Source organism: Pleurodeles waltl, chromosome 10 (assembly GCF_031143425.1).
Source record: "Pleurodeles waltl isolate 20211129_DDA chromosome 10, aPleWal1.hap1.20221129, whole genome shotgun sequence".
In the NCBI taxonomy this organism is placed as follows: domain Eukaryota; kingdom Metazoa; phylum Chordata; class Amphibia; order Caudata; family Salamandridae; genus Pleurodeles; species Pleurodeles waltl.
This window is the reverse complement of record NC_090449.1, coordinates 896,195,785-896,220,987: the sequence shown is the minus strand read 5'-3', so window position 1 is coordinate 896,220,987 and position 25,203 is coordinate 896,195,785. Positions and strand designations below refer to the sequence as shown.

The window sequence follows — 25,203 nt, the reverse complement described above, 5'->3', positions numbered from 1 at the left end:
GCCTATGACTTTGTGGGTTCCATGTCCTCAGACAGCAAAAGAGCATCAGACATCAGGCCTTATGTGTGATGTACTTGCAAAAATACACACGCAATTAACAGATTTGGCATTTACCTACTGAAATTAAAAGTGTCATACGTGCCAAGAAGGATCTCCAATCCTATGATAAAGATGTCATCTTACAGCCAAAACAACTCATTAAGGAAAGGTTTGCAGTGAGTCAGAATATTACAGCCTACAACTATCTGCAATAATAATAATAATGTAATAAAAATTGTTCTTCCTGTAGATCTTCATACCACACATTCATTTTATATGTGCTGTAAATAGAAGTGTTACCAATGCACTCCAGAACTCTTTTCTACTTAAGACAGTATTCTTCTGACCTAATTAATGAACATTGTAACCTTTGTAGATGGGGCACAGTAACTTGGATGAGAAAGTATTTAGTATGCTTTTGCTACTTTATTGACGTATTGGCACAAAACACAGCAGGATAATACAACATTCAAAGTGAACAATATGCATGTTGTGCACTTGAATAGAAGGCAATCTCTTGAATAGAAATGTAGAAGAGAGAAGGATCAGGCAGCCATCATCAGAATCCTTCTACTGGTGCACAGACCAGAGACTGTGCTCCCTGGAAAGAGAAAACAACCATAAATACTGAGCAGTTCACTGAGGATAGTGAAGATAGTTCAGTTACTGAGTGAAAATGAAGTTGAACTGAGGCTGATGATGAGAGTTCACAAACCTTCACTCATGTATTAAAGTAACTGCTTTATAGTTTGTATAATTGTACAAACTGCATGCATGTGGTTGTGTTGCTAAATGAGTTGGAGTTTTGGAATTTAACCAGGTTACAATAAATGAAGGATCTATGTTTATGATAAAGAATTGAGTAGTTAATCAAGGAATCATCTGAGTTAGTATGATGCTGAGTTAAATAGTTCATCCTTAGGCCATTCTTATGAACAATCCTATTAGGCTCTCACTTTACTAGAGAATTGCTTACCATTTCCAGTCATCGAAATGACAGGTAGTGAAGGTCTAAACAGCCATCAGATATAGGTGCTTGTAGTAAAGTTAAGTAGTTGACAGTTTTTTAGTATAATCTATTTGCTTGAACCTGTCTGATATACCTTGTACATTACCTAGTACCTAGGAATGATTTTTTATTGTTATTGGTTTCTGTTGTTATGAATACAATAATGATCAAGTAAGTATTCAATATAAGGTCAGGCATATACCAATAAGTTACATTAAGTCCTATCAATGTAGGCAATCAGAGAACAGCATACAGTATCAAATGCAACAGTGATAAAGCATCTCTCACATTAATTCCAATTACAGCGGTGAGAGTTCACCCAAACATCAGTAATACCTCTATATGCTAATCAATTGTATTTGTTCCGTAGCAGCCATGTTTTATCAAAACATTTTAATTAAATTCGAGTTGTTATCTTGACAATGCCTCAATATGCAACCAACGGTCCTATCACACAACAGTTGAATATATTTTTGTGGGGTTTGATTGGAAGGTGTTTTTTTCACTTTACCACAAAACACCTTACTCCTATAGTACTACCACATTTTGGCAAAAAAATGCTCACCTAACCTTAGAGCATAGATCATCATTTGTCTTCCCAAACATATCTGTGTGAGTGTGCAGTAAATCCCTATGAACAATTTTCTGTTGCGCCTGTCTGAGTCCACGTTCGATTGCTCCATCACTTGGGTAAAATTGTGCCACTCCCCTTTGCATATTTAAATTGGTCAGGCCTTTCTGCCATTGAGTCCTCAGGAGACTTATTTTGTGGGATGAGTTATGAACTAGCAGTTTGTATATCTAGGACATTTCCTTTGTTGTCAGCCAACACCATATTTGCGTTGAGAACGTATTTGGGATGTTGCTATTTCAATGAGTGCACTTTCTCAAAGCATGTCCTAGCTGCAGTTACCTAATTGCTGGGGACTTGAGTAGCACTAATAAATTGCATAGTTGATTAAATAAAATCATAGATGACTAGCACAGACATCTTTGAGTTTGGAGATCCTATACATGTCCCACTTCCCACATGCTTCCATGTCTTTAAGGTCGAATAGGCTGAACTAGTTACTAGTTGGAATATTGTTCATTCTAATTTGACCATTTCCATTTCCCAATCCCAAACCACTGGTTTGTGGGCAGTGATTATGGACCACCATCTTTTTACCATATATGGCATTTAAATATCCGTTGTCACCTAATGAGTGTCAGTTGAACAAGAGAGAGTGTTCATGTTGTGTTGAGAATGACTATTGTTCACTACCATCAACTTGGATGCACACTACTAAGCGTGCCTAACTGGTAAGGCCCTGCCACAATCTTACGTTCTTACGATCCTATATGGACCTCTACCCCACAGAGTACAGAGAATTGTGGTTGGGCTCAAGTAAAAAAACATCCCAGACAATGTATTCTGAAGTATATACAGAAAATGTAAAAACAATATTATTTTGTATAATTCTGTCAAGTGTTGAAAAAGAGGAGCTTTTCAAAATGTGTTTATAATCACCCTTAAATTGTACAAATGCCCATGCCCGATTATTTTCAAAGAAGCACTGGTTATGTGTCATATCTTGATTGACAAATATGTAAAGCTTTTCTAGCAATCTGGAAGCAACTGGAGTAGTGTAGGGGAGTCTAGTCTGTGAAATAAATAAACATTTTGACAGGTTAGGAAAACCTGATATCAAATATTAAACAAATTACTCCTGAGCAAACCTTGCTGCTCACAAGATAGGGTGCATAATAGTTAATGGTGAAAATTCTGACACAGTAGAAATGGCATGTTCTATCACTGACTAGGCCTAAAACTGACATTAAACATATTTAGAGACCCAACCCAGAAGGGTAAATTTCCATAGAAAAAAAGTTTTTTTGTTAGAAAAACCCTGACCCACCAGAGTTACCCTTGGTGGCATGCTTCATCATTGGGTTTCCTCCCATTCTGCTGCAGAACGAGGCATGCTGCGAGCGACAGAATACGTGGGAGCACTGTTGGTATGAACGATGTGAAATGCTAGAAAAAGATAGGAGTGGTGGGTCCTTGGTAAGTCAAAAATACTACCCTCTGGATGATACTATTAATTATGTCTCACAGGGGTGGTATGATTAAAAAGGGGTGTTAATAGAGTGGGTATATTATGTACCTGTCCTCCTTAGTGTTCTACATGTTTCAGAGTTTACCCCTAAACTCCTCATCAGGACCAAAGTGATCTCCCTAGAATCACTCCTCGTGCGCCTACCACTAATGGAAGTATTATTGCTATTCACTGTGGTAAGGTGACATATACAATTAAATTAAATACTACCCATCAGTGTCAATGTTCTGCTGGGCAAATCTGTGGAAGAAAGAGGGAAAAATAAAAGACGTAATTGCATCTCTCTGGGGTGTGGTGCCATTGTCACCATCACTCAGCCGAATGCCACCAGTAACTATACATAAAAACGAATACAAGACGTACTACATATAAGAAACACTACAAACACTTAAAAAACATGAGGCCCCTTTAATAAAATACACGTTGTGCATGCGTGACCTACTTTCAGTGTTTATGCTAATGGCATCATAGGTCCTCCGGGAGGATACTGTATGCTGTTCTCTGATTGCCTACATTGATAGGACTTAATGTAACTTATTGGTATATGCCTGACCTTATATTGAATACTTACTTGATCATTATTGTATTCATAACAACAGAAACCAATAACAATAAAAAATCATTCCTAGGTACTAGGTAATGTACAAGGTATATCAGACAGGTTCAAGCAAATAGATTATACTAAAAAACTGTCAACTATTAAACTTTACTACAAGCACCTATATCTGATGGCGGTGTAGACCTTCACTACCTGTCATTTCGATGACTGGAAATGGTAAGCAATTCTCTAGTAAAGTGAGAGCCTAATAGGATTGTTCTTAAGAATGGCCTAAGGATGAACTATTTAACTCAGCATCATACTAACTCAGATGATTCCTTGATTAACTACTCAATTCTTTATCATAAACATAGATCCTTCATTTATTGTCACACACTGGAAAATATATATCAATAAAAATAAATAAATATGCAATGGAAGTCAGACCCAACGAGCAGATTGTTACCACTGCAGGTGGTCTAGAGCATAGTGCACTCTTACTTCTTCAAAGCGACACTCCCGCCAGTAACCTACTCCTCACCGAGGCAGGAAAAAAAGGGGGGGCAGGGGAGAGGGTATGTGGGAAAGGAAAGAAAAATGAAGGAAAATTACAGAAGAATAAATGAAGAGAAAAAAAGGAGAGGTCAAAAAAAAGAGAAGGGGGAAGGGGGAAAAAGAGTGAGGACATAAGAAAAATATATATGCAAGAAAAAAATGTCCATAGTTAGGGCTGAAAAAAAGGGTAGAGAAGTGTCTTAATGGTGATTGAGGAGTCCAAATGAGTTAAGTCCAAATATGGTGTTCTACATTTAGTTGTCTTCCTCAAGTAGGGGGAACAGTTATTAATGTTGCATTAGTTGTCCCCATGGGATGTTTTTGTTGAGACCATGTTGATGAGTGCGTCATTTGAAGACCCAGCGTTGTTCCCTTTCAAGAAGGAAGGACTCAGACGTAACCTCCTTGTGATGTCGAGATTGACCCGTTGGTAATCATCTACTGTGTGGGCGCTAGCGATGTAATGGGAGGACATTTTTGTCATAGCGCGGCCACACCTTAAGTTACTGCGATGTTCCCCTATGCGAATCTTTGCTTTGCGGGTAGTCATTCCAATGTAATGCAGATTGCATGGGTATGTAATCATAGAAACTACTCCTTGGGTGTATCAATTGTTAAAACCTCTGATATCCCATGTGGAGTCTTTATTGAAAGTGACCCTCTTGGTTGCACGTGTCAAACGGCATACACTACAGTTGCCACATGGATAATGTCCTGTGGGTGGTGGTAGGAGGTTGGTGGTATTCAACCCTCTCTTGGGTTGGCATAGTTGGGTGTGTACCAGAATGTCCTTTATGATTTTGCCATGTCTTTGGGAAAACATAGGTTTGGGAAGGTTCAGGCGGCCGCTGTTCAGAATGCACCAATGTTTGTTAATAATCTTATGTACCAGATTGGAGGCTACATTAAATGTGGTGATACATATGGGCATTTCTCCTTTCTCTTTCGAAGGGGGGGTGTCCAAAAGGGCCTGCCTGTTGTTGTTGCATGCTTGTTTCATAGCATGGCTGATGATTCTTGGGGGGTAGCTCCTAGACTCCAATTTGGATGCCAGGTTCTGAGCTTGCTGTTTGTAATCGGATACCTTGGAACAGTTTCTCTGAGTCTGATGAACTGGCCAAATGGGAGATTCTCTCTCAGATGGCGTGGGTATGCACTGTCAAGTAATAGCAAATAGTTCTTGGCTGTTGGTTTCTCATGGTTAGTGGTTTTTAGAGTGCCATTCGTTGCTATAATGTTTAGGTCAAGGAAAACCAGTTGTTCTTTGCTCTTCGTTAGGGTGAATTTCAGGTTGAGAGGATCCTAGCATCATCAACCCCGTTTGGTGATTGGTCACTTATATCATGGCATTGCACTCGCAATTGGTTGATTTTGATTATAAAAACGGCCACGCGTCTTGCAGAGGAGCTAAAAATCGAAATCCTCACCATTGAGGTTCGCCTGAAAGCATCTATGTCAACAGGGGCTCTCAAATAACCCTTAGAGGAGCTCAATCAATCCATCAATGAGTATGATGTATATTTATAACAGACTAAATTCCAAAATACTCAAGAAAGAGGATAGGTGTATAAGTTTAAGTCCTTCTTTCTTAAAATGGAACAACGCTGGGTCTTCAAACTACTCGCACTCATTAACATGGTCTCAATGAAAACATCCCATGGGGACAACTAATGCAACATTAATAACTGTTCCCCCTACTTGAGCAAGACACCTAGATGTCCAACACCATATGTGGACTTAACTCATTTGGATTCCTCAATTACCATTAAGACACTTCTCGACCCTTTTATTCAGCCCTAACTAGAGAAATTCTTTTCTTGCATGTATATTTTTCTTATGTTGTATAATCCTCCCTCTTTCTCCCTCACTCTTTTCTCCCTTCCCCTTTCTCTTTTTTCCCTCTCTCCTCTTTTTTCCCTTTTTTTCTCCCTTTTTCTTTCTGTAATTTTTCTTCATTTTTCTTTCCTTTCCCACATACTCTCTCCCCTGACCCACCCACCCTTTTTTTCTGGCCTTGTTGTGTGACCTTTTTTAAGTTAAGTGATACCATATCAATGCAGGCATCTGGAGGGGCACCCATATGTCGGGGCCCTCACAGTCCTTCCTTAGGCCACAGACGACCGCCATCTTTGAAGGTCGTCGGTCTAGTCTTTTACACGCCGACAAGCCTGGACGCGCAAGTAGTTCTCCATTACAAATACTGTATCCCTACAGGGATTGCGGTAGAATTAAGGCCGCAGTGAGGTGAGAAGTAAGTTATTGGCGGTAGTATCGCTTTGAAGAAGTAAATGTGTACTATGCTCTATAACACCTACAATGGTAGCAACACGCTTGTTGGGTCTGACTTTCACCGCATATTAATTTATTTTTATTTATATATATTTTTCTGAGCGTGACTACAAGCACATCCCCTCTCCCGGAGGACCTATGATGCCATTACCATAAACATTGAAAGTAGGTCACACATGCACAACTTGTGTTTTCTTAGATGTGCCTCACATGTTTTAAGTGTTTTGTAGTGTTATGTAGTACGTCTTGTTATTCGTTTTTATGTATATTTACTGGTGCCATTTGGCTGGATGATGGTGACAAGGGCACCACACCCCTGAGAGATGCATTTACGTATTTTATTTTTCCCTCTTTCTTCCACAGATTTGCCCAGCAGAACATTGATGCTGATAGGTAGTACTTAATTTAATTGTAAATGTCACCTTACCACAGTGAATAGTAATAGTACTTCCATTAGTGGTAGGCGCACAAGGAGTGATACTGGGGAGATCACTTTGGTCCTGATGAGGAGTTTAGGAGTAAACTCCGAAACATGTAGACCACTAAGGAGGACAGGTACATAATATACCCACCCTCCTAACAATACTGTGAGACATATTAAATTAGTAGTATCATCCAGAGGGTAGTATTTTTAACTTACCAAGACCCCACCTCTCTTTCCTTTCCTAGCATTTCACCTTGTTGATACCAACAGTGCTCCCACATATTCCATCGCTCACAGCGCACCTCTTTCTGCAGCAGAAGGGGAGGAAACCCAATGATGAAGCATGCCACCATGGGGTAACCTTGGTGGGTAAGGGTTTTTCTAACAAAAAACTTTTTTCAGTGGAAGTTTACCCTTCTAGTTTGGATCTCTAAATATGTTTACTGTAGCTTCAAGGAGGATAGACCCTCCCCCTTAAAACCTCCTTGTCCCCCTTTGTTTGGCCTAAACTGACATTGTCCCTGGTGAGACTGTTACAAGCACTTGGGATAGTCAAACTATATAGGATACACTTTTATATGTACCTGTTGATCTGCACCAGCTATAAACTTCATTCAAAGACGTTCAAAGATTATTTTGTATATTTAATAAAAATCCAATCTAATGGTGAAGTAAAATGTCATTACATATATTCAATTGTACAGATTGTACTTGGCCTGAATGTGGTGTGAAAACTTCTCATAGAGGAGAGACACTGGCATGGGTGCCTAGCGGTGGTTTTCTTTTCCCTGCAGGAAGACAGTTAGGGACGCTCAGGAACTTTATTAATTTCAAAGAGACCTGTCACAAGAGAAAGAGAGCAGGAATGTGCAATGTCTACTAAGATATAGCATATTTCTGCTTTTCTATGATGCTGGTACACTGCTTAGTGCAATGAAGCAAGAGTACCTGAGTTGTAGTCAGTGTAGTTGTATGTAACAAGGTATACCTTATTGCATAAAAGCTATTGTTGGAGGCTTATGTGCCAGAACACATTTGCACATATTCAAAGAGGAAGTAACAAGTGCAAATAAAGATGTTTCTCCTCATTACGGCAGCCACGGGCAGGTGCACTATATTGCTTCAAACCCATGTTTACTGAGCTAAGTAAACATAGGTGTCCATCAGAATACATGGGCAGATGGACAGGAATGTCCATGCTGTACCGATGTAAAGCCTCCCCGATGCTGGGTAACGCAAGACAGCACTACTAAAATAACATGCATATCCTTACTCATCTTGATTTTCATGGCTTGGTTAATCCAAACATGTATTTTGCATCCAGCACCTCATAGAATTTAAGGAGCCTTCCTGAGCTAGAAGGCACGCATAAATGCCACAGCAAAATTTTATGGACTTCACTGCGTCACTTTTGACGTCATTTTTAACACCTGCTCAGAGCAGGTGTTAAAATGATGCTCCCATAGAAACTTATGGGCCTCCTTGCACTTTGCCAAACTAGATTAAAAAAAAATTACGCTAATGTAGCAAAGCACCACAATAGTGTCAAAAATGTTGATGCTATTGCGCTAATGATCACCATGGTACAGCATATATTAAATACAGCTCAACCATGGTGTCATTAGGTGCTGATAGGGGGGCGCGGTAAACGTGGTGTATCTGATCTGATGCACCACTTTTTCTTAAATATGGGCCTTAATGTTTTCCAAAGACTGTCATTTGGGTCTGCCTATCTAGAGACCACTAAGTAATCTTTCACTGAGGAGAAAACAACTTCACTTCCCTCCATGCCACGGTATGGTGATGCAACACTGTGACTTGTAACCTTCGAGCCTGTACATGCTGAAGCTATAAGGTGTGGTGCAGGCACATGCTAAGAACCCCTAAACAGCATGATCCTAATCTGTATTGAAGGAAAGGCTAACCAGGTATAGCAGTGCCAGCGAGAGGGCTAATGAACAACGCTTTGTCCAAGTGAAAGTAACTTTTATGCCTGGGAAGGAGAGTTGTTAAAGAAATACACATACTGACTGATTAGAAATTCGAAAGAATTGTGTTGTTCTCTGTGTTATATGTTATAAATATTGTAATTCAACACAGTGCTAATTAAAACATTTTGTAAGTCAAATGCTTGGAGGATTACAGAAATTAGTTTGTCAACTGTCTATGTTCAAGCCAAAGGTAGGTATTGACGCACTGCATAAGTGCCACAAGCATAGGTTAGGTGCCAAATTAAATGTTTTAGAATTACTGCACAGATTTACATATTGCATAAATTATGTTTTGTTGTAAACTGCTCTGCTAATTAGGCAGTGAGTACTCAGGGAGTACACCATTGTTTCTACATGTGGCCCTGACACCATTACCTGGGTTTATAAAGGGTTCATGAAGATATCACGTGCATTTGTAGATGGAGCAATTACGTGGGGTGCCCTTTGTCAGAAAATGGCCCTCTCTGAAGGGTCACCCCAACATTTTTGCCTTCCTCCTCCTCTTTTTCTGACATCGTTTTTGTTGGCTTCATAACTCAGGGGACTTTACCACTGCTATCCAGTGCTAAAGTGCATGTGCTGTCTCCCTAAAACATGGTCACAATGACTCATATGCAGTTGGCATATTTACTTTACTTGTAAGTCCCTAGTACAGTGTACTACATGTGCCCAGGGCCTGTCAATTAAATGCTGCTAGTGGGCCTACAGCACTGATTGTGCCAGCCTACTTAAGTAGCCCCTTAACCATGCCACATGCCTGCCATTATAAGGGCTTTGTGTGCAGTTTCACTGTCTCTTTGATATGGTTTTTAAAACTACTTTCCAAGCCTGAAACTCCCTTTTTATTACATACAAATCACACCTACGGTAGGCCCTAGGAAGCCCACATGGCAGATTGTTATTTAAGTAAAGGCAGAACATGTACTTGGACGTTTTACTTGTCCAGGTAGTGAAATGCTACAAAAATCAGATTTCACTACTGTGAAACCTGCTCCTCTCATGGGACAGCTTGTAAATTTCCTTATATACTTTTAAGTTGTACTTTCTGATTTGAAAGGAGTGGCATTGTCATGTTTGGTATGGTTGGAATGGCAGTCAGAAATCCTGCGGACTGGTGATGGTGGATTTAACATTACTATTTTAGAAATGCCACTTTTACGAAGTAGGCATTTCTCTGCACATACTGCTCTCTGTGCCTTACTGCCTATCTCCAATCCACGCCTGGTCTGTGCTGGTTGACAGCCCCCCTTGTGCATTCCACTCAGTCAGCCATAAACGCAGCCACTCAGCTGCATCTGCTCTTAACTGCATACGGATGGGTCTTCTAAGGCAGGAAGGGTGGAGGGGCTCTCAATTGCACTTTAAACTCTAGTGGCCTGACAACACACAAAGGACTAATAACCCCCCACAGATAACCTGGCAGACAGGACTGGGTTGAAAGAGGAACTTGTGCACTTCAGAACCACTCTTGGAAATCTCCTCCACTTCAAAGGCACCTTTGGGTATATATACAGGGTCTGTGACCCCCTAAAATCACCCACTTCTGGACTCACAACTTGTCTCTGTCATAGGGAATGCAGTGCTGCCCAAAGGCCTTATCTGGACTGCTTTTCTGGAAGGATTACTCTGCTGCTTGTTGCCCTGCTGCCTGCTGGCCCCTGGCTCTGCCTTCCTCCCACAAGTGTTCCACAAGGGCCTAGACTGAGCTTGCCCCATTTTTCTAAAGTCCCAGGACCATCAAATACTTCATCTGAAGGAGAAATTTCACAGTGCCGGAAAAACTGATGCAACACCAGAAAAATTTAAGGCAACACCTGCAGAATTGGCACAGCGTCTGTCTTGCAGCTGAAAAATCGCTGCATCGCCTGCCTGATCGATGCAGCACCTGTTACTCATCCACAGCACATGTTGGATTTTCCAGGCATCGCCACTGTGGGTCAAAATATCCCGTTATTGCAGTGAGGAACCCAGGCTGACCTCCCAGAAATCGGCGCATTATCTCGCTGCATGAATAGAAATGACGCATCACCTTCACAGTGCCAGAAGAACCAACGCATCTATTAACTTTCTGACACATCTTCTCCTCTGTAGCCCTCCGCGTCATAGTTTTAGAGGAATTCCAGGTACTTTGTGTTAAAAGGATACACCCACTGATTCTTAAGAACTGAGGCTCATCTAAACCTTCAGAAAGTGATATCTTGACTTATGCATATTGAATTATTGTCGTTCTGGTCTTATTTTATTTAGATAAATATTATCTATTGTTTGGAGTACTTTTTGAGGTGTTTTCACTGTGTTACTGAATGAGTTATTCCACAAATACTTTACACAATGCCTTCTAAGTTAAGCATGCCTGCTCTGTGCCAAGCTATCGGAGGGTAAGCACAGGATAATTTAGGTTGTGTTGTGACTTACCCAGACTAGGATTGTGTTCCCTACGCAGACAGGGTGCATACCTCTGCCAACTAGAGACCCACTTTTTAAAACCCTTGTATTTGTTTTTAGTCTCTGAGTCTCCTTATTTGAAGGTGGTGATGTGAAGACATTCCTATTATTGTCTTTGGAATTACTGAAGAAAAGTACAGTATTTCCTGAAGATTTGCATTTATATTAGGTCCATGGCTTAAGCTGATGCCTTTTTTTGTACCACCTGTTCATCACACAAAGGAGTTGAACTGTGACAGCCCCTGTGGTAAGAGGTGCAGTGCTGGGTTGACATCATCATGAAGGATGAATCGATAGAAACCAGAGGTTGGCGTTACCTTGATTCATTTGCCAAGAAGGCCACCGCCACTGAGAATGCCACCACTACCGAGAAGGCCACCAGTGATGCCCTTGTATTGAAAAGAAAATGCCTTATTATTAAAGAGAAGTATTTTTCAGCAAAATGCAATACATGAAAAACATTATCAACCAGCCGAGGGTGAAATCATTCTGGTTCTCATTCATATTAATTCACAATGTGAAAGCTGAGATCCAGCTGTGTGTTTTAGTTGAATACTATGGTGTAGTGTGTGTGACTGACTACTCAAATAGATGTTAAATTCAGTATAATAATGATGATAAAGACACCTCCATTGTGAAATGTCTTAACCTGATAGGTGCGGGCGTCGGCCACTGGCCGACGCCCACACACCCTCCCTGGTGCGGGTCACGACCAGTGGCCGACACCAGGAAGGGTATCAATAAATCCTCGGGTGCGTCGCACCCGAGGATTTTATTTTTTTTTTAAACCCCCCCCGGGAGACACGGAAGCTTCCGTGTCTCCCCCCGCCCCCCCACCCGCCCCTTTGTGACGTCAGCGCGCCGTTGCAAAGGTGTTTTCCCCATCAAAGCAGGAAGCAGCCTTGCGGCCGCTTCCTGCTTTGATGGGGAAAACGGCCTTTCTCACGTTCGGGAAGGCCTCGTAAGAAAGGGGAGTGTCTCCCCTTTCTTACGAGGCCTTCCTGAAAGTGTTTCCTGGCCCCCGATCGCAGCACAGCCCTTTCTTACGAGGCCTTCCTGAAAGTGTTTCCTGGTCCCCCGGTCGCAGCTGTGCTGCGATCGGGGGCCAGGAAACACTTTCAGGTTTCCTGGCCCCCCGATCGCAGCACAGCTGCGATCGGGGGGCCAGGAAACACTTTGAAAAGGCCTCGTAAGAAAGGGGAGACTCTCCCCTTTCTTACGAGGCCTTCTCAAAGTGTTTCCTGGCCCCCGATCGCAGCACAGCTGCGATCGGGGGCCAGGAAACACCACTAGACGCCAGGGATTTCACTTTGGGGGGGCGGCCCCCTCGGAAAACGGGCCGCCCCCCCCCCGGGGCATAATTAATAAAAATAAAAAAAGGTAGGTGCCCCCTGGGGGTGGGGGGGCGCGATCGCGCCCCCCTCCCCCCAGGGGATTGTTTTTTTTTTTTTTTTTAAATAATGAAAAAAAAAAAAAAATGACAGGGGGTCGCCCCTCGGCAGGGTGACCCCCTGTGGGGGCAATTTTTTTTTTAGATGTTGTAGGGTTTCCCTGGGGGCCATTTTGGCCCCCAAGGAAACTATACAACAACTAAAAAAAATAGATCTATATATAGATCTATATTTATATATCTATGTAGATAGATATATCTATGTACATGGATATATCTATAGATATATCTATGTACATAGATATATATATATATATAGAGGTAGATCTATATATACCAAATAGATTTATAAAGTGTGCTACTCACCTGTGAGGGTCTCAAGGCGCTTGGGGGGGGGCGGGGGGAGGGAAAGGGGCTGGGAGGTTCACTGTTCGAAAAGCCAGGTTTTGAGGCCCTTCCTGAAAAGAAGTAGGTTTTGGGTCTTGCGAAGGTGGGTTGTGAGGGCGTTCCAGGTTTTGGGTGCAAGGTAGGAGAAAGATCTGCCCCCGGTGGTGGTGTGTTTGATGCGGGGGACAGAGGCGAGAGAGAGGTCAGCTGAGCGGACGTTTTGTGTGGGGGTGTGGAAGGTGACTCTCGTTGAGGTAGGCAGGGCCTGTGTTGTGGAGTGATTTGTGTGCGAGGATGAGGATCTTGAAGGTGATCCTTTTGTCAATGGGGAGCCAGTGGAGGGATTTGAGGAGTGGAGAGATGTGTTCGTGTCGGCGGAGGTCGAGGATGAGTCGTGCTGCTGAGTTCTAGATGCGTGTAGTTTGCGCTTGAGTTTTAGAGTGGTGCCGGCGTAGAGGGCGTTTCCGTAATCAAGCCTGCTGCTGTGTGCGTGAGTGACAGTTTTTCTGGTCTCTGTGGGGATCCATTTGAATGTTTTTCAGTATACGGAGTGTGTTGAAGCATGAGGAGGTGAGAGCGTTGATTTGTTGGGTCATCGAGAGGGAGGAGTCTAGGATGATGCTGAGGTTGCGTGCGTGGTTGGCGGGGGTGGGTGCAGGGCCTAGCGTGGTGGGCCACCATGAGGGGTCCCAGGTGTTTTTGTGTGGGCCAAAGAGGATTATTTCGGTTTTGCTTGAGTTGAGTTTCAGGTGATTGGCTGTCATATATATATCACTTTTGTCAATATGTGTGTGGTTTCCCTGGGGGGAAAAGGGTCCGACTTGTCTAGTGGCAGTTTTAGTGCCATAAAGAAGCGCAGAAGGTTTATATGCCTACTGCAAAGAGCAAATCTGTATTTTATGTAAATAGCTGAGTACATTAGCAAAGTCTATGGAGAGATGAAGGGCACTTTTGCTGGGTGGTAATGAGGGAATCCGAGGAGGAGGGAGTGGGAGCACCAATAATGATTGTTGGACTGGGCGCAGGCGGTGCTAAAGACTGTGACGAATGGTATGTGACAAGGTGTTTTTTGAGTGTCTTGAGAGTACGTGCTGATTGAGGGAAGAAGCGCAGGTAAGGTGGCCTCTACTGTTGCACGTATCTCACACACCATCGATTTTGTGACTGTCTACGTAGGCTAGTGTTTTAGAGCAACAGTTTAGCCAATAGCAGAGATGGCATCTTGATGGATGACTGCTGCCTACACTCGGGTTATAGAGGACCGCTCTGACATAGGATCAGAGACTGAGACATCAGATACTGAGACAGCATCTGAGGGATAGGACAATGGCGCAGACTCTGGGAGTGATTTTTCAGTCAGAGGAGTCCCATTCGATAACTCCTCTTCCAGTACATTATGAGGGAGGTGATGAGGACAGTCCTGCTGTCCCTTCGCAAGCTGTTTGTGCAACTGGGTAATAGTGGGTTAGGTCAACCCAGAGAGCAGGTGAATGTGGCGGCAAGCAGAGAGAGAGTGCTCTCTTGGGAGCTCCCCAATTTAGTTCAGCCCCAAATTCCACCACCCAAATCATATTGTGGAGACATCAAAATTATCCATGGCAAAACAAACTGGTTTTGTAAGGCAGGCACCTGTGTTTTTGGTCCTGGATTCGGCGGCCATATAGAGAAACACACTAAACCCAAACATTTCTGGAAACTAGACATTCGGGGGAGTCCACAGAGGTGTGACTTGTGTGGCTTCCCCAAAGTTTTCTTACCCAGAATACCCTGCAAAGCTGAAATGTTGAAAAAAAACTAAATGTTTCTCGCATTTCTGTCACACAAACTACAGGAATATGCTGGGATCCACAATATTCCTACCACCCAGTGACTCCTCACCTGTCCTGATAAAAACACTACCCCACTTGAGTGCCTACACCTAGTGTCTGTGTCAGGAATGGATCACCCCAGGGTCAACAGCTGCCTCACGTAAGGACCAACATTGACCGTTGTGTGATCTATTCCTGTCGCAGGCACCAGGCCTAACCACACAAGTGAGGTATCATTTTTATCGGGAGGCTTGGGGGAACGCTGGGTGGAAGGAAATTTGTGGCTCCTCTCAGATTCCAGAACTTTCTGTCACCGAAATGTGAGGAAAACTTGTTTTTTTAGCCACTTTTTGAGGTTTGCAAAGGATTCTGGGTAACAGAACCTGGTCCGAGCCCGCGAGTCACCCCATCTTGGATTCCCCTAGGTCTCTAGTTTTCAGAAATGTACAGGTTTGGTAGGTTTCCCTAGGTGCCGGCTGAGCTAGAGGCCAAAATCTACAGGTAGGCACTTTGCAAAAAACAGCTCTGTTTTCTGTGATGTGTCCACGTTGTGTTTTGGGGCATTTCCTGTCGCGTGCGCTAGGCCTACCCACACAAGTGAGGTATCATTTTTATCGGGAGACTTGGGGGGACGCTGCGTGGAAGGAAATTTGAGGCTCCTCTCCGATTCCAGAACTTTCTGTCACCGAAATGTGAGGAAAACTTGTTTTTTTAGCCACTTTTTGAGGTTTGCAAAGGATTCTGGGTAACAGAACCTGGTCAGAGCCCCGCGAGTCACCCCATCTTGGATTCCCCTAGGTCTCTAGTTTTCAAAAATGTACAGGTTTGGTAGGTTTCCCTAGGTGCCGGCTGAGCTAGAGGCCAAAATCTACAGGTAGGCACTTTGCAAAAAACAGCTCTGTTTTCTGTGATGTGTCCACGTTGTGTTTTGGGGCATTTCCTGTCGCGGGCGCTAGGCCTACCCACACAAGTGAGGTATCATTTTTATCAGGAGACTTGGGGGGACGCTGCGTGGAAGGAAATTTGAGGCTCCTCTCCGATTCCAGAACTTTCTGTCACCGAAATGTGAGGAAAACTTGTTTTTTTAGCCACTTTTTGAGGTTTGCAAAGGATTCTGGGTAACAGAACCTGGTCAGAGCCCCACGAGTCACCCCATCTTGGATTCCCCTAGGTCTCTAGTTTTCAAAAATGTACAGGTTTGGTAGTTTTCCCTAGGTGCCGGCTGAGCTAGAGGCCAAAATCTACAGGTAGGCACTTTGCAAAAAACAGCTCTGTTTTCTGTGATGTGTCCACGTTGTGTTTTGGGGCATTTCCTGTCGCGGGCGCTAGGCCTACCCACACAAGTGAGGTATCATTTTTATCGGGAGACTTGGGGGGACGCTGGGTGGAAGGAAATTTGAGGCTCCTCTCCGATTCCAGAACTTTCTGTCACCGAAATGTGAGGAAAACTTGTTTTTTTAGCCACTTTTTTAGGTTTGCAAAGGATTCTGGGTAACAGAAGCTGGTCAGAGCCCCGCGAGTCACCCCATCTTGGATTCCCCTAGGTCTCTAGTTTTAAAAAATGTACAGGTTTGGTAGGTTTCCCTAGGTGCCGGCTGAGCTAGAGGCCAAAATCTACAGGTAGGTACTTTGCAAAAAACAGCTCTGTTTTCTGTGATGTGTCCACGTTGTGTTTTGGGGCATTTCCTGTTGCGGGCGCTAGGCCTACCCACACAAGTGAGGTATCATTTTTATCGGGAGACTTGGGGGGACGCTGGGTGGAAGGAAATTTGAGGCTCCTCTCCGATTCCAGAACTTTCTGTCACCGAAATGTGAGGAAAACTTGTTTTTTTAGCCACTTTTTGAGGTTTGCAAAGGATTCTGGGTAACAGAACCTGGTCAGAGCCCCGCGAGTCACCCCATCTTGGATTCCCCTAGGTCTCTAGTTTTCAAAAATGTACAGGTTTGGTAGGTTTCCCTAGGTGCCGGCTGAGCTAGAGGCCAAAATCTACAGGTAGGCACTTTGCAAAAAACAGCTCTGTTTTCTGTGATGTGTCCACGTTGTGTTTTGGGGCATTTCCTGTCGCGGGCGCTAGGCCTACCCACACAAGTGAGGTATCATTTTTATCGGGAGACTTGGGGGGACGCTGGGTGGAAGGAAATTTGAGGCTCCTCTCAGATTCCAGAACTTTCTGTCACCGAAATTTGAGGAAAACTTGTTTTTTTAGCCACTTTTTGAGGTTTGCAAAGGATTCTGGGTAACAGAACCTGGTCAGAGCCCCGCGAGTCACCCCATCTTGGATTCCCCTAGGTCTCTAGTTTTCAAAAATGTACAGGTTTGGTAGGTTTCCCTAGGTGCCGGCTGAGCTAGAGGCCAAAATCTACAGGTAGGCACTTTGCAAAAAACAGCTCTGTTTTCTGTGATGTGTCCACGTTGTGTTTTGGGGCATTTCCTGTCGCGGGCGCTAGGCCTACCCACACAAGTGAGGTATCATTTTTATCGGGAGACTTGGGGGGACGCTGGGTGGAAGGAAATTTGAGGCTCCTCTCACATTCCAGAACTTTCTGTCACCGAAATGTGAGGAAAACTTGTTTTTTTAGCCACTTTTTGAGGTTTGCAAAGGATTCTGGGTAACAGAACCTGGTCAGAGCCCCGCGAGTCACCCCATCTTGGATTCCCCTAGGTCTCTAGTTTTCAAAAATGTACAGGTTTGGTAGGTTTCCCTATGTGCCGGCTGAGCTAGAGGCCATAATCCACAGGTAGGCACTTTGCAAAAAAACAGCTCTGTATTTTGTGAAAAAATGGGATGTGTCCACGTTGTGTTTTGGGGCATTTCCTGTCGCGGGCGCTAGGCCTACCCACACAAGTGAGGTATCATTTTTTTCGGGAGACTTGGGGGAACATAGAATAGCAAAACAAGTGTTATTGCCCCTTATCTTTCTCTACATTTTTTCCTTCCAAATATAAGAGAGTGTGTAAAAAAGACGTCTATTTGAGAAATGCCCTGCAATTCACATGCTAGTATGGGCACCTCGGAATTCAAAGATGTGCAAATAACCACTGCTCCTCAAAACCTTATCTTGATCCCATTTTGGAAATGCAAAGGTTTTCTTGATACCTCTTTTTCACTCCTCATATTTCAGCAAATGAATTGCTGTATACCCAGTATAGAATGAAAACCAACTGCAGGGTGCACCTCATTTATTGGCTCTGGGTACCTAGGGTTCTTGATGAACCTATAAGCCCTTTATATCCCCACAACCAGAAGAGTCCAGCAGACAAAACAGTATATTGCTTTCAGAAATCTGACATCGCAGGAAAAAGTTACAGAGTAAAACATAAAGAAAAATGGCTGTTGTTTTCAGCTCAATTTCAATATTTTTTTATTTCAGCTGTTATTTTCTGTAGGAAAACCTTGTAGGATCTACACAAATGACCCCTTGCTGAATTCAGAATTTTGTCTAGTTTTCAGAAATGTTTAGCTTTTCGGGATCCAGCATTGGTTTCACACCCATTCCTGTCACTAACTGGAAGGAGGTTGAAAGCACCAAAAATAGTAAAAATGGGGTATGTCCCAGTAAAATGCCAAATTTGTATTGGAAAATGTGGTTTTCTGATTCAAGTCTGCCCGTTCCTGAAAGGTGGGGAGATAGTGATTTCAGCACCAGAAACCTTTTGTTGATGGCATTTTCAGGGAAAAAACCACAAGCCTTCTTCGGCGGCCCTTTTTTCCCATTTTTTTGGAAAAAACTACATTTTCACTGTATTTTGGCTATTTTCTTGGTCTCCTCCAGGGTAAACCACAAACTCTGGGTACCATTAGAATCCCTAGGATGTTGGAAAAAAAAAAGGACGCAAATTTGGCGTGGTTAGCTTATGTGGACAAAAAGTTTTGAAGCCCTAAGCGCGAACTACCCCAAATAGCCAAAAAAGGGCTCAGCACTGGGGGGGAAAAGGCCCAGCAGCTAAGGGGTTAATGTGTTTGAATATTAGATTTGGTAAGTATCCAGCTCAATAGTAATGAGCTGGAAAAAATGAAAGAATGATTCAGTGCTGCTGGGGTTTGAATTGTTCTTGTATTGAGTGTTTCTAATCCTGGCTGTGTTAGTGTGAGAATCTGACTAATTATTTACAGAGCAAGTACCTAATTGTAGAGATGATAGAATTGATGGTGGATAGTGTTGTACTTCTCATCAAATACAACACTTGTCCACTGCCTTCAAACAACACTTACAATCTGTATGGAGAAGAGTTAGAGATCTGTCATCGGAGAAGTTGGTCATTAATCAAGTATTGTTGTATATACACTCATCATTACAGTGTTCTACTACCTGAGGCACTTCCTCACCATTAAAGTGTAAATATAACCTTAGCAACACAGTCAGATTCAGATCCCATGAAGACCTCTTTAGAATATCACGTTTTAGAAGAAGGAAAAAGGGTTTATAAAGTTTTTTATAAGCTTAAAAGAGTTATAGGACTTTCTGCAGCAAGGAAATATGTCTTGCTTAAGAATGTTTCACAATAGTGCCTAAAATACTGGGTCCATAGTGTTGACAAGGAGAAAGTCAATCATTAAATATGAAGTCAGAAAATATGAATAATTATAGCATCATCCTCATCTTCATTATGATAATCAATGTTATTATGTAAGGAAAATATATACAAATCCTATAGATTTTAGTTTAACATCAAAAAGGTGACCTACTATTGAGATTGATAGCACAAAAGGTAAACATGGGTAATATAATTTTATATTTGAGGCTAGTTACTTCATAAAAATAAGAAATTCAGTCACTTAAATATCACTTCTACCTTGTAAAGATATTTGAGAATTGAAATAAAGGCCAGATAAAATGTATGTGAGTTTGTCTAGCTGGGAAGATGAGACTGTAGAGAACGAGCACACTGAGTGAGAAAGTATTAAACACTAGAGGAAGGGGAGGTTCATGGGGGAGAGATATAGAAACTGTGATGGAGGGAAGATGAGACTGGAGAATGCAAGATGACAGAGGGAGAGAGGCAATGAGATGTCTTTAGCACTGTCTCAAGTCAGAGGACCCACTGTGTGTGTCACCCCTATCTTTCCAGACTGTTGTCTGTCTGGAAAGCTCATTATAAGTAAATGAGCTGATATTTTGATTACAATGAAAGCTTGTATTTTATTTTTATTTGAGGTAACCATGCAACATGAGAAACAAGTTAAATGACTTACCCCGAGATTTAGCTCGTCAGTGAGGTTGGTCTAAAAAAAACAATTACATTGTGACTGTACTGAAAAGAAGAAAAATTTTCTGTAGCATCCAATGATCACATGTATTGTTTATGTAATGCAACTGTATTTTTACAATTATGTCTTACAGAATCATATGACGTCTTGCTTTGGAAAAAAAAAGCAACTCTGATATTTTTGTTGTACATTGTATTCAGGAGGTAACTTTGCAAATTCTTCACTTGTACAGAATACATATTATCCAAGATATTGATATGATATTGTGCATGTACCAAAATTACAGTTCACTTGGCCTTACCAGAAGCTCTCCAACCTTTAACAAAAGATCACCCTGGAGAGGAAAATGCAGTTACAATATAGTTAGAAATGTAAATTGTCATGATTAAGGTAACCACACAGCATTCAAATTCTGATGAACACATCAAATATGAATAATTCTAAACTCCCCCCTATATATGGCTCAACTAGACATCACTAAGATGGAAAAACATCTATAGCAGAAATACATTATGTAGGCTTTCTATGAGTAATGAAATGTTTTAAAACTTTGGTTTTGAGCTTTGCTGTGGAAATGTTAAACCCACTGTATAGATAACATCATTAATGGAAAGAAACTCATATAATTGTGAGAGAAAGTCCAGGAGACCATTAACTTAAATGGAAAGTGATTGATTAAAACAGCTAAACATGTTTGTTACGTGCTAGATGGGCTTACTGCAGGGTACCACAGAGTATGTTCAAGATGCTTTGAATATGTCACATTAACATTAACATTAATTTCACACAGGCCACTTTTTATTGTTAAGCATCATGGAGAAGTCCTGTTCAAATACTTGTTCCATGTCATTACTTTATTATTACTTCATTGTTTGAAGATGTCCGATGCATTGGAAGCACGGCATTGGCCATTGTGGAATCGTATAAAATAATAAAGTATGACAAAAACATTGAAAGAAGGCAGCAAATGTTTGTTGCATCTGCTCTTAGGGGAACACTTCTTGGAATGGTTTTTACTGTACTATATGGAAAAAACATTCAAAGATTTCTGACTTTAATTTTTAAATACTTTACTTTCAAGAAATAGCGGAAAGGTCTGTGCTTTGATGCTCACATCCAGAAGTAGTAAATGGGTGTGTGCACTGAAAGAGGCAGTGAGAGCCTGTTAGGAATGTCTGTGGAGCTTCCAGGTCATCAAAAAAATAAATAAAAGAAGTAAATATTTTAAAAGAAAAAATATTTTAAAAAGGAAAGTACACATTTTCCAACTGGCCCTAGAACTGAAAGGGGCTATTTGTATGGCAGATATGCCCATGGTTCACAAGTAAATTGTCATCGCTTGCATAAAGTAAAGCCAGTTACTCAATTGGGCTGATCTCTTACCCCAAGCGTTAGTCTGTGGTGGACAGAAGCAACATTTGAATGACAATTTTATGGCAAGACCCGGAGGCTAACATTATGCATATTTCTCTATTGCCACCACTCACAGCAGCTCCTTCAGAGAATATAGACCTTAGAATTCCAATATAACAAAGCCAGAGAACCCCCCAATCCTCAGTTTTCTTTTTTGCTGCTGCTCTGGCAGTTAAGTGCTATGAGTGGGGTGTGAATGGTAAATAGATTGAGTGATTACTTAATTAATATTTTCTATCTATATGTTATGTTTTATTAGTATTATGTTCAAGGTGCAGTCATTTCATCACAGAATTCATTTAATCCTTTTAAATGGTTCATTGTATGTTTTATAAATGTTTCTCGATTTCTATAGGCATGGACATATAGGATGTTTTATTTGTTTCTATGTTTCTAAAGTGCTGACGTTTTCTGATATTTACTGTGTTTCATGTTTTATCCGTTGGGACGGTTCATTGTGGAGTGACCTCACGCAGACCAGTGTTATGCTAAATACGTGCTGACTGTGCTGTCTTTGCCATGTTGAGAGTTTGCGGAGGGGACTCTTTGACTTATGACAATGTCTCTTGAATTCTGTCCTCCTGCAAGCCACGTAGGTTTCTGTGGCTCTTGAATCTCGCCGGAAATAATTATATGCACTATTCCTCGTGGTTGGTTATGACTGGGAAGAAAGTGCAGTTGGCATTTTCCTTCTCTTGCCGCTTGGATGTTGAGTGAGAGTTTTGCCGCTAGGATGTTAGTGAGTAGATTTCAAAAGCCATTATGAGTTGCATCCCACACTTTTTCTTTAATGCACTCAAACTAAATGTTTAGACTTTGAAAGTGAAATCTATTAGAGTAGATTCCATTTCATTGGCTAAAGATCATTTAGGGCAGCCATATTTAAAGATTAGGAAACTCTGGATGTCTTTCTGGAAAAACATGGAGTTTTAAGATGACATTTATAAATGGCAGTTACTACTAATGGAATGAGATCTGTTGCATCTAGTAGAACTGCCAGTGGGTGTTCAGGATTTTAACTCAATAGATTTGAGAAAAGCTGGTATTATGCTTGCAGAGATATTTAGATATTAGATTAAAGTTATTATTAGAATAATTTGAATTTGGCATTATGAGTGAGGACAGGTTTTACGCAGATGAGGAGACAATGCTGAAAGACAAGTTAAAGATTGCTTTAGAGAAGTCTCCTTAGACTTAAGTTCAGAAATGAAGAAACAAATTGAGGCTATGATGTCATGTTATAAAGTCACCCCTCAAGTGGAAAAATGTTGGTCTGCGGGTAAGACCACCCACAATATTAAGCAAGGAAAGGTGTCAAGAAAGAGAAAACACCTGTTTGAGGAGTTTTCATAATCTTAAAAAAGGAAAACTATATTGGCAGAACATGGAAGTTGTGCTTACATGAGCCAAGAGAGTGTTGAGGACACACACAGGAGGCAATATAAAGGCCCAAGCAGAGAAACTAAAAATAAGAAGAAAGGTCATAAACATAAGATGGTACATTGTGACAAATCTTCGGGTAGTGCCGAAGTTGAAATAAGCTGCTCTTCTAATTTTGAATCAGTTGAGTCAGAGAGTGATATGTAGTTACAATTAAGGAGGCAAATGAAAACGGGGAAAGATGCTTCTAGTGACGGTTTATTCAATCTCATGTTTGATTCAATCTTTGTTCCTTTCCTTATACTGTAAGGCATCCTCCTTCACTAGAGTGGTCCTCTCTGGAACATGTTGGAAACTATCTGCATGCTTGAATGAGAAAAAAAATCCTAATGAGGTCAGGTTAAGTTTGGAACGTCCTAGACCTTGTTTAGAGGATAAAGTTTTGGTGACTCCTACATTGGATCCTAAAATCTTGGCTTTTTTTGGCAAAGAGGGGCGTAACCTGCATTTGGGGTTAAGATAAAGGACTGAAAATGTGCCAGCACTGCCTTTCAGATGTTGTTGGACCACTGACAAAGATTTTTGATATTGTTGAAGAGGCACATATTAATAATCAAATGGTGGACATTGAGGATCTTCCTCAATCGGTCTTAGGGGGTGGTATGTTTTTTAGGAAACGAAAATACTGCCCTCTCTATGGAATGGAGGAAAGGCATACTGCTTATAGAACCCAAATTGGTAGGTTTGGTGAATAATGAGGCAGGTCCTTCAGCAAAGGGGCTTTTATTTGGAGACAAATTCATTAAAGCTATGTCTAAGTTTGTAGGAGCCTATTCCTCTATCCAAAAGTCACAGAGGGATATCAAGAAAGTATTTCAGGATCATGTTTTTTAGTGGGGCTGGAAGAACAAGGGGTTGTTTTTGAGCTGAGGATTGCGAAATATGAGAGCATCATTTACCTCTGGATATGGACCCATAAATAGTTCTTGGAAATCAACCTTCTACCCACAATGTCAGCATCCAAGAGGATGTGGAGGGGATAGCTATCATCGGAACAGAGGATCAGGTAAGTTTAGCCCTTACTGTTATCTCTGTAAAATTGGTCAGCAGACGTGCCCAGTTTTATCACAACTGATTTTGAGTGACCAAAGACCCAGTGGTGTTACTTATGGTGCAAGGTTATTGCATGGATTTTCAGAGGAACCAGTTCAAAGTTGGGTTCCCAAGGAAGTTCAGTTCAGTTCAGTCCAGAACAGGTAGGGTTGAGCTGAGCCAGAAACAAGGTTTTGTAAGCAATATTTTCTTAGTGGAAAAGAAAGACAAGGGAATGAGACTGGTGATAAACTTGAGCAGTCCCAACGACTGAGTGGTGCATCACCAATCGAAGGTATGCATATGTTAAGGGGCATTCTACAAGCAGATTGGATGACACGACTGGATCTGAAATATGCTTATTGGATGGTTCTGATTTGGGAACTTCACCAGAAGTACCTTATGTTCAGGTGGAAAGACTTGGAAATTAGTTTGCCTTCGTTTGGTCTATTGTTTGCCCCGTGGTGTTTCATAACAATTTTATGTCTTGAAGCATCTTATCTGAGAGAAGGATTTGATTGATTATGTATCTAAAAGATATTTTGATCAAGGTGAAGGAACATACTCAGATGGCTGCGCAGATGGCTGTCAGTTTCTAGAATCATTAGATTTTGTGGTCAACAGGAAAAAATCTTGTTTAGTACCATGACAGGAGACTCAGGGAGTCATTGCGGGTCTGGCGGACCTGAGACCATGGCGGTCCGGTCTGCCCTATTCTGACCGAGGCTGAGCTGCCACTGGTCAACTGCCGACACCACCAGATTGCAGTCAGCCTGGCGTTTCCGAAGGTTGTAATCCCCCAGGGCAGCACTGCTCTGAATTTCGAGTCCCCAGCCACCAGCCTTTCCATGGCGGTTTACATTGCAGTGGAAAAGCTGGTGAAATGGGAGTGCCTGGGGCCCCTACGGGTCCCTGCACTGCCCATGCACTTGGCATGGGCAGTGCAGGGCCCCGCATGCACAACCTCATTGCGCATTTCAATACCCGAATTACTGGCAGTGAAATGCGCGACGGGTGCTGCTGCACCCCCTGCACTGCCACATTAGTGCCACCCCACTTCACCGCAGGCCCGGTGGCCGGAAACCCTGTTTTCATGTCTGCCGTCCCTGTGGTGAACTTGGAATAGGGCAGGCG

General features: G+C 42.1%; 1 protein-coding gene across 1 annotated transcript in view; it reads right to left on the bottom strand.

Moving 5' to 3' along the window:
- Nucleotides 1-451: 451 nt before the first annotated feature.
- LOC138260829 (ranaspumin-like) overlaps nucleotides 452-25,203 on the bottom strand; it is a 62,112-nt gene continuing 37,360 nt past the window's right edge. Inside the window, exons 8-11 of the mRNA XM_069209254.1 lie at nucleotides 20,486-20,518; nucleotides 20,170-20,199; nucleotides 11,707-11,778; nucleotides 452-640 (exon numbers count right to left, since the gene is read on the bottom strand). Of these exons, the coding sequence (XP_069065355.1) occupies nucleotides 11,713-11,778; nucleotides 20,170-20,199; nucleotides 20,486-20,518 (129 nt within the window). The 3' untranslated portion in view covers nucleotides 452-640; nucleotides 11,707-11,712. The remainder of the gene's footprint in view (nucleotides 641-11,706; nucleotides 11,779-20,169; nucleotides 20,200-20,485; nucleotides 20,519-25,203) is intronic.